The 12,496-nt window shown below is 43.2% G+C and overlaps 2 protein-coding genes across 9 annotated transcripts in view; one reads left to right on the forward strand and one right to left on the reverse strand.

The window, feature by feature from the left end:
- Window positions 1–4,991, forward strand: part of GNPTG (N-acetylglucosamine-1-phosphate transferase subunit gamma) — a 20,466-nt gene extending 15,475 nt beyond the window's left edge. The window contains exons 11-12 of the mRNA XM_039355564.1: window positions 4,392–4,548; window positions 4,762–4,991. Of these exons, the coding sequence (XP_039211498.1) occupies window positions 4,392–4,516 (125 nt within the window). The 3' untranslated portion in view covers window positions 4,517–4,548; window positions 4,762–4,991. The remainder of the gene's footprint in view (window positions 1–4,391; window positions 4,549–4,761) is intronic.
- A 5,640-nt stretch (window positions 4,992–10,631) lies between these two features.
- Window positions 10,632–12,496, reverse strand: part of TSC2 (TSC complex subunit 2) — a 51,763-nt gene continuing 49,898 nt past the window's right edge. For all 8 annotated transcript variants that reach the window (XM_039355573.1, XM_039355571.1, XM_039355570.1 and 5 more), the window contains 2 exons: window positions 12,115–12,213; window positions 10,632–11,609 (listed from right to left, as the gene is read on the reverse strand). In XM_039355573.1, the coding sequence (XP_039211507.1) occupies window positions 11,445–11,609; window positions 12,115–12,213 (264 nt within the window). In that variant the 3' untranslated portion in view covers window positions 10,632–11,444. The remainder of the gene's footprint in view (window positions 11,610–12,114; window positions 12,214–12,496) is intronic.

Raw genomic sequence — 12,496 nt, forward strand, 5'->3', positions numbered from 1 at the left:
CGACCAAAATCAAAAATAACAAAAAAAGCTTTTTTCTACATGTAAAAAATAAGAAAAAAGTGAAGGAAATGATTGGTCCATTAGTGGGGGAAAGTGGCAAGAAGGTGACAAGCATCAGAGAGAAAGCAGAACTATTTAATTCGTTTTTTGCATCTGTCTTTACACAAAGAGAAAAAACAGACCAACCTATCAAAAATAGTGCCATAAAACAGCAAGTATGGGAACGAAATAACAAAATTGCACTGGCAACATCATATAAAGAAAACCTTTATAAGATGGTTTACAGATGACATTTGCCTTCGGCCAGATTAGCCAAAATGTATAACGGATACTCACTTATGTGCTGGAAGTGCAAAAAAGAAAAGGGCACATTTTTTCATGTATGGTGGACATGTAGAGAAGCACAGGTGTACTGGCTTATGGTCTGGGAATGGGTAACAGAAATAACTAAGCAAAGCATCCAATATAAACCTGAGACATTATTATTAGGAATATTAGGAAAAAACGTAAATAAAGGTGACACATATCTAATCATACACATGATAACGGCGGCAAGGATTCTATTTGCTCAAAAGTGGAAAGCAATGGAAGCACTGAGTGGGGAAGCACTAATAAAGAAAATTATGTATTGCACAGAACTATACAAGATAACTAAAAGACTAAAAAAATCAGGAAGAAACAGAATTTTATCGAATCTGGAATAAATTCTATAAATGGAGGGAAAAAAGAATGGGGTCAACAGAAAAGATATAAGTAGAGGCAGATACTGGGAATGTACAGCTGTATATAGATATATGTATTTAATGTATAGTACGGACTGACAAGATGGAGATAAATATCAAAGACAATTTACCATGTTCAATGTTTTTAATCTTTTTTTTCTTTTGTATTCAATAAAAAGCTTTAAAAAAATAGTGCCAGAAAAAACAGAATAGAAACAGAAGATAGGCAGGAAAATGGTTAGTAAGCACCTGTCCAGCCTGGACGAGTTCAAATCATCAGGACCAGATGGATTACACCTCAAGGTTCTGAAGGAACTGGCAGATGTGATCTCAGAATCACTGAACTATATTTTTCAAAGATCCTGGAGAACTGGGAACTACCAGAGGATTGGAAAAGAGCTGATGTAATTCCCATCTTCAAAAAAGGAAAAAAAATGGATCCAGGAAACTACAGACCTATCAGCCTGACCTCAATACCTGGGAAGATTCTGGAAAAGATAATCAAACAACGAATCAGCGAACACCTAGAGGCAGTCATTACCAAAAGCCAACATGGATTTGTCAAAAACAGATCATGTCAGACAAATCTTATAGCTGACCAAGTGACAAAATTAGTGGATCAGAGGAATGCGGTGGATATAATTTACCTGGACTTCAGTAAGGCATTTGATAAAGTAGACACAACCTACTGCTTGATAAGATAGAAAAATGTGGGTTAGACAGCATCACCACCAGATGGATTCATAGCTGGCTGATCGGCCGTACTCAGTGTGTGGTCCTCAGTGGAACTGCATCTACATGGAGGGAAGTGTGTAGTGGGGTGCCCCGGGGCTCTGTTCTGGGCCCAGTGCTCTTCAACATCTTCATCAACGATTTGGACGAGGGGATAGATGGGGAACTCATCAAATTTGCAGACAACACCAAGCTGGCAGGAATAGCCAACACTCCAGAAGACAGGCTTAAGATACAGGAGTCTCTGGACGGACTTGAACACTGGGCATTATCTAACAAAATGAAATTCAATGGTGAAAAAAGTAAGGTTCTACATTTAGGCAAGAAAAACCAAATGTATAGGTATAGTATAGGGCAGTGATGGTGAACCTTTTAGAGACCGAGTGCCCAAACTGCAACCCAAAACCCACTTATGCATCGTCGGGTATCAGGTGGGTGTGGCCCATTGGGTGGGTGTGGCTGCGATGGTAACAGCAGACGGTGGGACTAAAAAGTTCAATCAATTCCAACTTTGCAAGATCTTTTTTTTTTCCGCGAGAAGTTGAAATTGAATCTTTTTTTATGTACCCGGCGGCGGAGGCCTAAAGCGAAAAGGTTTTATAAAACCCAGCTGAAGGCCTGGGACTGGGGCAACGGTGTGTGTGCGTGCCCACAGAGAGGGCTCTGAGTGCCGCCTCTGGCACCTGTGCCATAGGTTCGCCACCACTGGTATAGGGGGTACCTTGCTCAATAGTAGTAACTGTGAGAGGGATCTCGGAGTCCTAGAGGACAATCACTTAAATATGAGCCAGCAGTGTGCTGCAGCCACCAAAAAAGCCAACACAATGCTAGGCTGCATTAACAGAGGGATAGAATCAAAATCACGTGAAGTATTAATACCACTTTACAATGCCTTGGTAAAGCCCCACTTGGAATACTGCATCCAGTTTTGGTTACCCTGATGTAAAAAAGATGTTGAGACTCTAGAACAGGGGTTTCAAACTGCTGGCCCGCGGGATGGATGCGTCATCCGGAAGCCGCGCCCACCCCATTGCCAGCAATGGCAAAACCGACCCGATAACGTTGCACGATATCGTGTGACGTCGCGAGTTTGACATGTCTGCTCTAGAAAGAATGCAGAGAAGAGCAACAAAGATGATCAGGGGACTGGAGGCTAAAACATATAAGGAACGATTGCTGGAATTGGGTATGTCTAGTTTAACGAAGAGAAGGACGAGGGGGGACATGATAGCAGTGGTCCAGTATCTCAGGGGCTGCCAGAAAGAAGAGGGAGTCAAGCTATTCTTCAAAGTGCCTGAAGGCAGGACAAGGAGCAACGGATGGAAACTAACCAAGGAAAGAAGCAACCTAGAACTAAGGAGAAACTTCCTGACAGAACAATTAACCAGTGGAACAACCCGCCTCCAGAAGCAGTGAATGCTCCAACACTGGAAGTTTTTAAGAAGAGACTGGACAGCCATTTGTCCAAAATAGTATAGGGCAGTGGGTGCCCTATACTATATCACTTGGGTGATATCGCCCCCCAGGGGCGATTTTGTTTTTCAGGGGGGTGATGGAATGAAAAGGGATGACACGGAGGCGAAGGAACGAAAAGGGGGCGATATGGGGGCGGTGGAGCGAGAAGTTTTGGGGATACTTTTGAGACTTTTTCGTATAGTGAATTGCTGTATATCTGTCGTAAAAAAACATCAGATCGCTTGCTATTAGTAGATTGAATTGTGTTTTCAAACGTTCCTCCAGCTAGCTTCAGTACAGAACACCGTACATATGTGAATACGTATCGCCTATCTTCCATCACTGCCCATTCTGGCCAATGGCGCACCACTATATGGGTGGAGGCTGCTGCTCAACATGCATGAAGATAAGCGATGCGTATTCACATATGTACGGCGTTCTGTACTGAAGCTAGCTGGAACATTTGAAAACACAATTCAATCCACTAATAGCGAGCGATCTGATGTTTTTTTACGACAGATATACAGCGATTCACTGTATGAAAAAATCTCAAAAGTGTCCCCAAAACTTCTCGCTCCATCGCCCCCATATCGCCCCTTTTCGCTCCATCACCCCCTGAAAAACGAAATTGCCCCCTGAGAGACAATATCGTCCAGGTTAAGAACCACTGGACTAAATGACCTCCAAAGTCCCTTCCAACTTTATTATTATTATCATTATCGTTATTGTTATCATCATCATCATTATTATTATTATTATTATTATTATTATTATTAAAGTATAGGCAGTGGAAACTTCAAATGTACCGTAAATGCCGGTGTATAAGACGACTTCCGCGAGCGCTGAAATCGGCGCCAAAGACGGGGGTCGTCTTATACGCCGAGTCGTCTTATACGCCGGAAATACTGGTAGTTTCCGGCGTATAAGACGACGTTCTAGGAATGCGGCCCAGCTATAAAGACGGGGGTCGTCTTATACGCCGGGTCGCCTAATACGCCGGCATATACGGTAGCTTGGTATTTTCTCTAAAATTCTGAAGAGCTACTGCTAATCAGAATTGATAAAAATGAACGGCTGTGGGAACGAAGTATTTCTAATCTAGCAAAGAGGACTGGGGTGATGCGATAGCAGTCTTCCAATATTTGAGGTGCTGTAACAGAGAATAGGGGTTGACCTATTCTCCAAAGCACCTGAGGGCAGGCAGAAACGATAGGTAGAAGATCATTAAAGAGAGATCCAAGCTAGAAATGAGAAATTTCCTGACAGTGAGAACAATTAACCAGTGGAACAGCTTGCCTTCAGAAGTTGTGGGTACACCATCATTGGAGGTTTTAAAGAAGAAACTGGACAGCCATTTGTTTGGAATGGCATAAGGTCTACTTGAGCAGGGAGTTGGACTAGAAGACCTCCAAGGTCCTTTCCAACTCTGAATATTCCATGACATCTAAGATAGATTGACGTTTTTTTTTTCCTGTGTTCTAGTTGGAAACAAAGATGATAATCGCATTACGCAAGCAGTCGGGATAAAAAAGTCAGACCTTAGTACTGTTTCAAATGCTGACAAGCACTTGAATGGAGATGCTGAAACCCAGTACAATGCCTTGTGAGAAAATTGAATTGTCCGCCTTTCCCTGCTTCGGTAAAGTATTTCTATCCACATGCAATTTTTAATAATTTGATAGACTATTAAATCCCAAACAATATTGTTTTCTCCAAACGATCATTTGCTCAGAAGTTCTATCCATTTGGAATTCTTTTCATTATTATGCTGGAGTGAAAATGGGGAGATCAGTCATTGCCTTTTTATGTGGGCAGCTTCCTTAAACATTTGTGTTCTTTTCCTCCATAACAGAGAGCCTTACAGCAAAAGATGTTATGGGATGATTTCAGCTGCCAAACTCCATTCCTTTCTGGATAATTGCAACTGGAGCCCCATTTAGGCATCACGAACATGGAACAACAAGCACAGTATTGACAATCTTACATGTTCAACACTCACTCTGGTGGCACTTCTTTTCTCAGTGGGAGTTGGGAGAGTATCTTGTCTTGGATTTTTGAATAAAGATACAGAGTTATAACCATGCTGCTAGTATTCATTTTGTGCAAAATTACTCCAGTATTATATGAGCCGAGGTGGCGCAGCAGTTAGAGTGCAGTACTGCAGGCCACTTTAGCTGACTGTGTTCAGCAGGTCAGCGGTTCAAATCTCACCGGCTCAAGGTTGACTCAGCCTTCCATCCTTCCGGGGTAGGTAAAATGAGGACCCAGATTGTTGGGGGCAATGTAAATATATATATATATACATTGTTTACTGGTGTACACCGCTTAGAGAGTGCTTGCACTTAAAGCGGTATATAAGATAGAAAAATAAATAAATAAATAAATATTAATCTGAGTTACTAACATGGTTTCATATACCGAAATGTTTCTTGACTGGATTCTGCCTGTAAACTTCTTTTTGATAGAGAAATGTTGGTGTTGTCAGTTCTGGAACATTATAATAAAACTCCTTGTGCTGAGATGGGGGATGGGATGGGCGGGGGGGTTAGTGGGGATCAATGCTGTCAGCTTCTAGGATAAAATGGTCTACGGCAGAGGTTCCCAACCGCCGGGCCATGGACCGGTACTGCACTACGGCCTATTAGGAACCAGGCCGCAGAGCTGGAGATGAGCGGAGAGTGAGGGAGCGAAGCTTCATCTGTTTTTGCAGCTGTTCCTCAGTTCTGCTGCCTCAGATCATCAGATTCTTATAGGAGCGCAAACCCTACTGTAAACTGCACGTGAGGGATCTAGGTTGCGCACTTCTTCCCCCCCCCCCCCCCCCCCCGTCTGTGGAAAAATGACATTAGCATTGGGGGGAGGGTAGAGATTGGCATGCGGGAGGAAAGGAGGGCAGTTTGGGAGGCAGGCTCAGAAAGTGAAATGCACCAATCCAGCAGCAGGTCAGCCAAAAGAAGGTGGAGATGGAGGAGGCATGAACTGGAGGGTCTGTTACCCGACTGATAAGGGGGGATGAGCCAGGGGAGAAAGGGAAAGTTGATTGCATCTTCTGGCAAATTCCGCTTCAGTACTTCTGTACCACTTTTGCTTTCCATAAAAGATGCTCTTGGGAAAACAATGAGCCAGGAGTCTTTCTTTGCCAATCAGCGTCAATGGGACAAATGACATTAAGTGGAATCTGCAGTAAGAACCTGCCTGGAGAATGGCTTCTACCCAGGTTACGCAAACGATATCTGCTCATTTAATGACATCAGGGAGCGCAGGGATGGGAAGTCCACCTAACAATTGCATTCTACGACTGTAATGGGTGGGCTCCATCAGTCGTACCTAGAGAAACAAATCTTTGGCCCAAAGGTTGTGTCAAAAAAGCTTTGTGCACGATCCAGGGAACCCTTAACTTAGGACGAGTCATTTAGCAATCATTCCAAGTTACAATGGACCCCCCCCCCCCAAAGGCTCTTTCAACCCGGTTCCAAGTTCTGACAGCCAGTTCCTCCCCCCCCCCCCACATTCAGGTGGCCGCATTTTGGGCACTCAGCAACTGGCCTACATTTTTGGCCATCCACCAGATCCCCCAATCACGACTGCAATTTATAGTTTTGGGTTTTTTTAAACAGATTTTATTTGTTTTTTAATTCTTAAGAAAAAGTACTCAGGACACACCGTGGTGTTTGGGTAATCAAACATTCAAAAGTAAAAACATATATAAACAACTTGACTCAATACATTCACTGTCCCCTCTCTATTTCCCTCAAATAGCATAATACGTTTAAAATATTCCATTTCTAATTTAAATTTCTATTACTGCTAAACCTGTTTTAAAACTTTGTCAGTTTACAATTACCATAATCAAATTTTACTTTAAATCAACAAGTTATCAATTCAGGTATCCCTGATGTATTCTAATTCTTAATCTCTCACATCCCTCATTTTATCACCAATCTCATTTATTTCTTCTTCCACTATACAGTAGATATCCTAATTAAAATAAAATATTAATCTATCTTATACATATATAACCCCACAATCGATAAATCTCTTTAAGATAACAAAATAATGTTAAACCTTAAATCATTTCAATTCATTAAACAAAATTCAAATGTCATCCAATTGATTATCATGTCTTATCACATCTGTTATCATACAGAAAGCTCATCTTACTAATTTAAAACACTCAGTTAATTATTGAAACCATCCAAATCTAAAAAGCCAACATTTTTTCAATTCCAATGCATAATAATTTTCATCAAAATAAACCTATTATTCCAAAAGGTAGATTCTTAATCTATTTAAGATATCTCTTCTAATAATCACCCTCCTATTTTTTTTTCTTACTTCTAACTCTAAATCTTAATCCTTAAAACAGTCCATAAATCCAACATTGCCTTTTAATCCATTACACAATTTTAAATTTCTCTTTTCAGTCTGATTCTGGCTTTTTTTCTGTGCCAAGAAGGTTTCCACAACCAAGCTTCCCTTTCAGCCAGTACATCTATTTTTGTTGCTTGCAGTGGCCTTTGAAAGGATAGGAATCCCATCCTCTGCATTAGGCATCTATTTCTCTCATCCTTAAAGCATCGTTGCTTTGTAGTTTCAAATCTCAGTCTTTGCTTCTTCTGTTCCTCAAAGTTACAGATGGAAAGTTTATAAGACAGAATAAGTTCCTCTTTTATCTCTGTTGATTCCTCTTCTGGTATGTTTTGATTTATAGAATAGTCAGATGTAGTCTGGACATCAGTTTGACTGAAGTGAGATTTCTGGATCTTAATTCTGTAGTAAACTCTTTCATTGTAGCACGTATTTCTGCAGTAGCTTCATAAATCTTTTCCAATATAAGTTTACAGTTTAATTGTAACTGAGGTTTCTCCATTTTGATAGTAATTAAAAAGAGTCTCTTTTTTCTTTTTTGTGGAGGCTATATTTAATAAAAGTTAGGCAGTGTCCACCCCCATAATTCCCACAGCTGCACAACTTTTCTTTTCAAAAATAATTTGAAGGTCAGATCTATTCCATCTTCAAAGAGTAACCAGAAGTTGCAGTATTACGTTTTCGCCACTAGATGTCCTCAGTAGGTTAAAAAAAGATCTTTTCCAGACATCATTTCCTTTTTTCTGCCTTTTAAAGTATGTTAAAAAAAGAAATAATCTTCCAGCATAAAATGATAGTACAGTTCTTAGAAAGAGAAAAAAAAAATTCTGTACCCCAAAAAATATGGAAATAAAATATAGTCTTTAAAATTTTGTTCTATTTTTATACAACGCCTTTCTTCCCAAACATGTAGAAGCTGCTTTTTCAAGCCAGGGAAATAATTCCAACAAGGCTCTTACAGGCACAAAAAAAAAGATAGAGTAAAGAGAGAAGCAAGGAAAAGTCTCACCTGGATTCACCACGGTGGTTCCTACAGCTTAGATGTTCTTTGACTTGCAGTTTGAAGCGGCAGGGTGATGGGCCATTTTACTGGCCGATCTTCTCCGTCGGCCCTCAGAGATAGCTCGGACAGCTGGAGGAACTGCTGCTGCTCCGCAGCGGAGCAAAGCCTCCTCGACAGAAGTCGTACCCTCCAGGGTGATTTTCGACCCACCTAAGGGTCTACCGGCAGAGGGAAGCTAGCCGACAAGGAGACAAGTCTCTTCATCAGCTAGAGGTGCCGCAATCCGGAACCGGAAGTCTGCAATTTATAGTTTTGATGAAACAGATGTTTACTTCTAGTTTTGGGCAAAAGTGCCCCATAGCAAACAGTGGGCTCGCTTAATTGTCACCATAAAAAAGGTTGTAAAATGGGGCCAGTCGCATGATGACCCATTCTACAACCTACAGTGAGGGAAAAAATTACATTTGCCCACTGACAAAGAAATGATCAGTCTATAATTTTAATGGTAGGTTTATTTTAACAGTAAGAGATAGAATAACGACAAAAAAAATCCAGAAAAACACACTTCAAAAAAGTTATAAATTGATTTGCATTTTAATGAGTGAAATAAGTATTTGACCCTTTCTCAAAACATGACTTAGTACTTGGTGGCAAAACTCTTGCTGGCAATCACAGAGGTCAGACGTTTCTTGTAGTTGGCTATCAGGTTTGAACACATCTCAGGAGGGATTTTGTCCCATTTCTCTTTGCAGATCCTCTCCAAGTCATTAAGGTTTCGAGGCTGATGTTTGGTAGCTCAAACCTTCAGCTCCCTCCATAGATTTTCTATGGGATTAAGGTCTGGAGACTGGTTGGGCCACTCCAGGACATTAATGTGCTTCTTCTTGAGCCACTCCTTTGTTGTCTTGGCTGCGTGTTTTGGGTCATTGCCATGCTGGAATATCCATCCATGACCCATTTTCAATGCCCTGGCTGAGGAAAGGAGGTTCTCACCCAAGTTTTGATGGTACATGGCCCCATCCATTGTCCCTTTGATGTGGTGAAGTTGTCCTGTCCCCTTAGCAGAAAAACACCCACAAAGCATGTTTCCACCTCCATGTTTGATGGTGGGGATGGTGTTCTTGGGGTCATAGGCAGAATTCCTCCTCCTCCAAACATGGTGAGTTGAGTTGATGCCAAAGAGCTTGATTTTGGTCTCATCTGACCACATTTTCACTCAGTTGTCTTCTGAATCATTCAGATGTTCATTGGCAAACTTCAGACAGGCCTGTACATGTACTTTCTTGAGCAGGGGGACTTTATGGGCACTGCAGGATTTCACTCCTTCATGGCATAGTGTTACCAATTGTCTTCTTGGTGACTATGGTCTCAGCCGCCTTGAGATCATTGACAAGATCCTTCTGTGTAGTTCTGGGCTGATTCCTCACCATTCTCATGATCACTGAAACTCCACAAGGTGAGATATTGCACAGAGCCCCAGACCGAGGGAGACTGACAGTTATTTTGTATTTCTTCCATTTGCGAATAATCGCACCAACTGTTGTGTCACCTTCTCACCAAGCTGCTTGGCGATAGTCTTGTAGCCCATTCCAGCCTTGTGTAGGTCTACAATCTTGCCCCTGACATCCTTGGACAGCTCTGTGGTCTTGCCCATGGTGGAGAGTTTGGAATCTGGTTGATTGCTTCTGTGGACAGATGTTTTTTTATACAAGTAACGAGCTGAGATTAGGAGCACTCCCTTCCTTTAAGAAATCTCAGCTTGGTACCTGTATAAAAGACACCTGGGAGCCAGGTGTCTTTTATACAGGTAAATCTTGCTGATTGATAAGGGATCAAATACTTATTTCACTCATTAAAATGCAAATCAATTTATAACTTTTTTGAAATGTGTTTTTCTGCATTTTTTTGTTGTTATTCTGTCTCTCTGTTAAAATAAAACCTACCAGTAAAATGATAGACTGATCATTTCTTTGTCAGTGGGCAAATGTACAAAGTCAGCAGGGGATCAAATAATTTTTTCCCTCACGGTATTTAGGCAAACTGAGATGATCTGAGGATTCCCGCACTGGGCCCCTTCCAACTAAGAAAATGACAGGCACCAAAGCCACCCAGTGCTCGCTCTGCCCAGTGTCAGGGTCAAGGGTGCTGAAGCAGCGCGCGACTCCTTACCACCTGCGGGACGAAATTAACAGGTCTGCCTGGTTCACGCCCAAAGGGAGGCTGATGCCGACAGCCAGGATCCCATTCTCTGCCGGAAAGGGTGTCTGGAGAAGTAATGGCAGGCCAGGCACAACCAACCTCCACCCCCTCCCCTTATTCCTGCATCGAAGGAAAGATAAGAGACCAGAAAAGCCAAACAGCAGAATGAGGTTTTATTGCTGCCCCCAAATCTCCCCCCTTTTGGGAAAAGTGTCAGACCTTTCCCTATTTTTATATGAATACACCAGACAGTCTGAACCAGAGAAGGGCCTTTGGCCACACAAACAGAACATCCAACCAGTGAACTCCAGAGATACAGATTTAGAATAGCAGATGACATTCTTGCTTCAGGAAAACGCTTACATTTCGTGTTGGCCTTGTAGCCTATTAAAAAGGGAGCTGCCAGTTCCCTCAGAAAGCTCTTGCTAAATTTGATGCAAATTTTGCTCTCAACAATTAGGACCGATTTAAGCAAACGTGTTTGGTGATCAGCCCCAAATGCCTCCCGAAGCTCGGCTTAAATAACAATCCACTCAGATTTGCCATATTGGCTTTCCTCTGAAGACCAAGGGTTCCCCAGCTCCTGCAAGATTGAACTCTGAACAGGAGTCACAAATCATCCTCAGCAGGCACATTTTATGAAACTCTACCAGGACATTAGAGGAACACTGGAGACCTTGGGGTCATTAATGTCGGGCTGCTGAGTTTCCTTCTGCCATTTCAAACAAACGTCATAAATCTGAGCTGTGCCTTCATTCACTTTAAAAAGCTTAATTACAGAACTGGTGGTTAGAAAAACCCACAAAAGTTGTTTGTCTCTTTAGACCAGCAGCTTTCAAGGGAGTCCAAAGCTGCAATCTCAGTTCATGGGCTGAGAAGAGGCTGACGTGGCTGCAGCTGGAGGCTGCGAGCAAGAAACTGGGCCAGCTTTGCGGCAGAGAGGTTGTGGCAGGGCCGTCTTTGCCCTACACAAACTCTGTGAAGTCGTCCACGGAGGAGATCAAGCGCTTCCTCTGTCCAGTTTCGTAGGTGGGGGCTGGGTCCTGAGGGACACGGGCAGAGGCTTTCGTAGGGACCGGAGGATGCACAGTGGGGAAACTGGCCTCTTGGAACTGAGTTTCTTCTCGGATCTGGAAGAAAGAGACGTTGATCCATGGTGTGCGCCTCCTCCGTGGCAGCCCCTGCCCTGTGGAACAGCCTCCTCCCAGGCGGCCCTGCCCAGGGAGTTTCTCGCAAAGACTCAGCTGCTGGGCCGGTCTTTATGTCTCAGATGCACTGTTTGTCTGGGGTGTCATGGGCTACTGCATATAATTTTGGGTCTGATCTTTGTATGCCTCCCAGAGGCACTGTTGCCGGATGGGCAACTACAGAAATTATTTACATCAAATCATCACAGTTTTAAACACTTCTATCTTCCCTACAGGAGGCTGGGTAGCTATTAAGGGCGGAATCTGAGCTACCCAGATTTGGGCTAAAAATGAATAAATCAAGAGTTCATTGCAAGAGGTCTAGAAGGTGTATGTCTCCCAGAGCATGTTTGCCTTTGGTGAAGAAAGAGACGGGACGGCTCCAGATATCACCGGCTGTTTGGGAGAAGCGAGTGGCTACTCAAAAGGAGGGAAGAGGGTCCCTTACCCTGTGCCGGAGCCGCTTGATGTGGCGCAGCCGAGCGATCCATTTTGAGGGATAGGTGTCGGTGGGGTTGGAGCGGCTATGGTGGACCAGAGACGCCATCTGAGGGGAGAGAGAGAGAGGAGGAGCTGCCTGAACGGAGAGGCTCTCCTGACTGCGGAATAAGCCAACCCAGCACAGTCCAATCGAACCAATCTAGCCCCCCTGCCGTACAGGTTGGGATGAAAATAGGCATCCTGGGGGCGCAGGCAGGCACTGGCCCAGCCACCCAAGCCTGGAGCCGCTCTGCAGGGAGGTCAGCTGCTACAGGAACTTAGCTTCAAGGTCTCCGCCAGGTCTGGAAGCGAGTCCAGCTCCTGGCAGCAGGTCTTGTGCTCAGAGCAGG

The sequence above is a fragment of the Crotalus tigris genome, unplaced genomic scaffold (genome assembly GCF_016545835.1).
Source record: "Crotalus tigris isolate CLP2741 ecotype Arizona unplaced genomic scaffold, ASM1654583v1 scf7180000018693.663989, whole genome shotgun sequence".
Classification (NCBI taxonomy): Eukaryota; Metazoa; Chordata; class Lepidosauria; order Squamata; family Viperidae; genus Crotalus; species Crotalus tigris.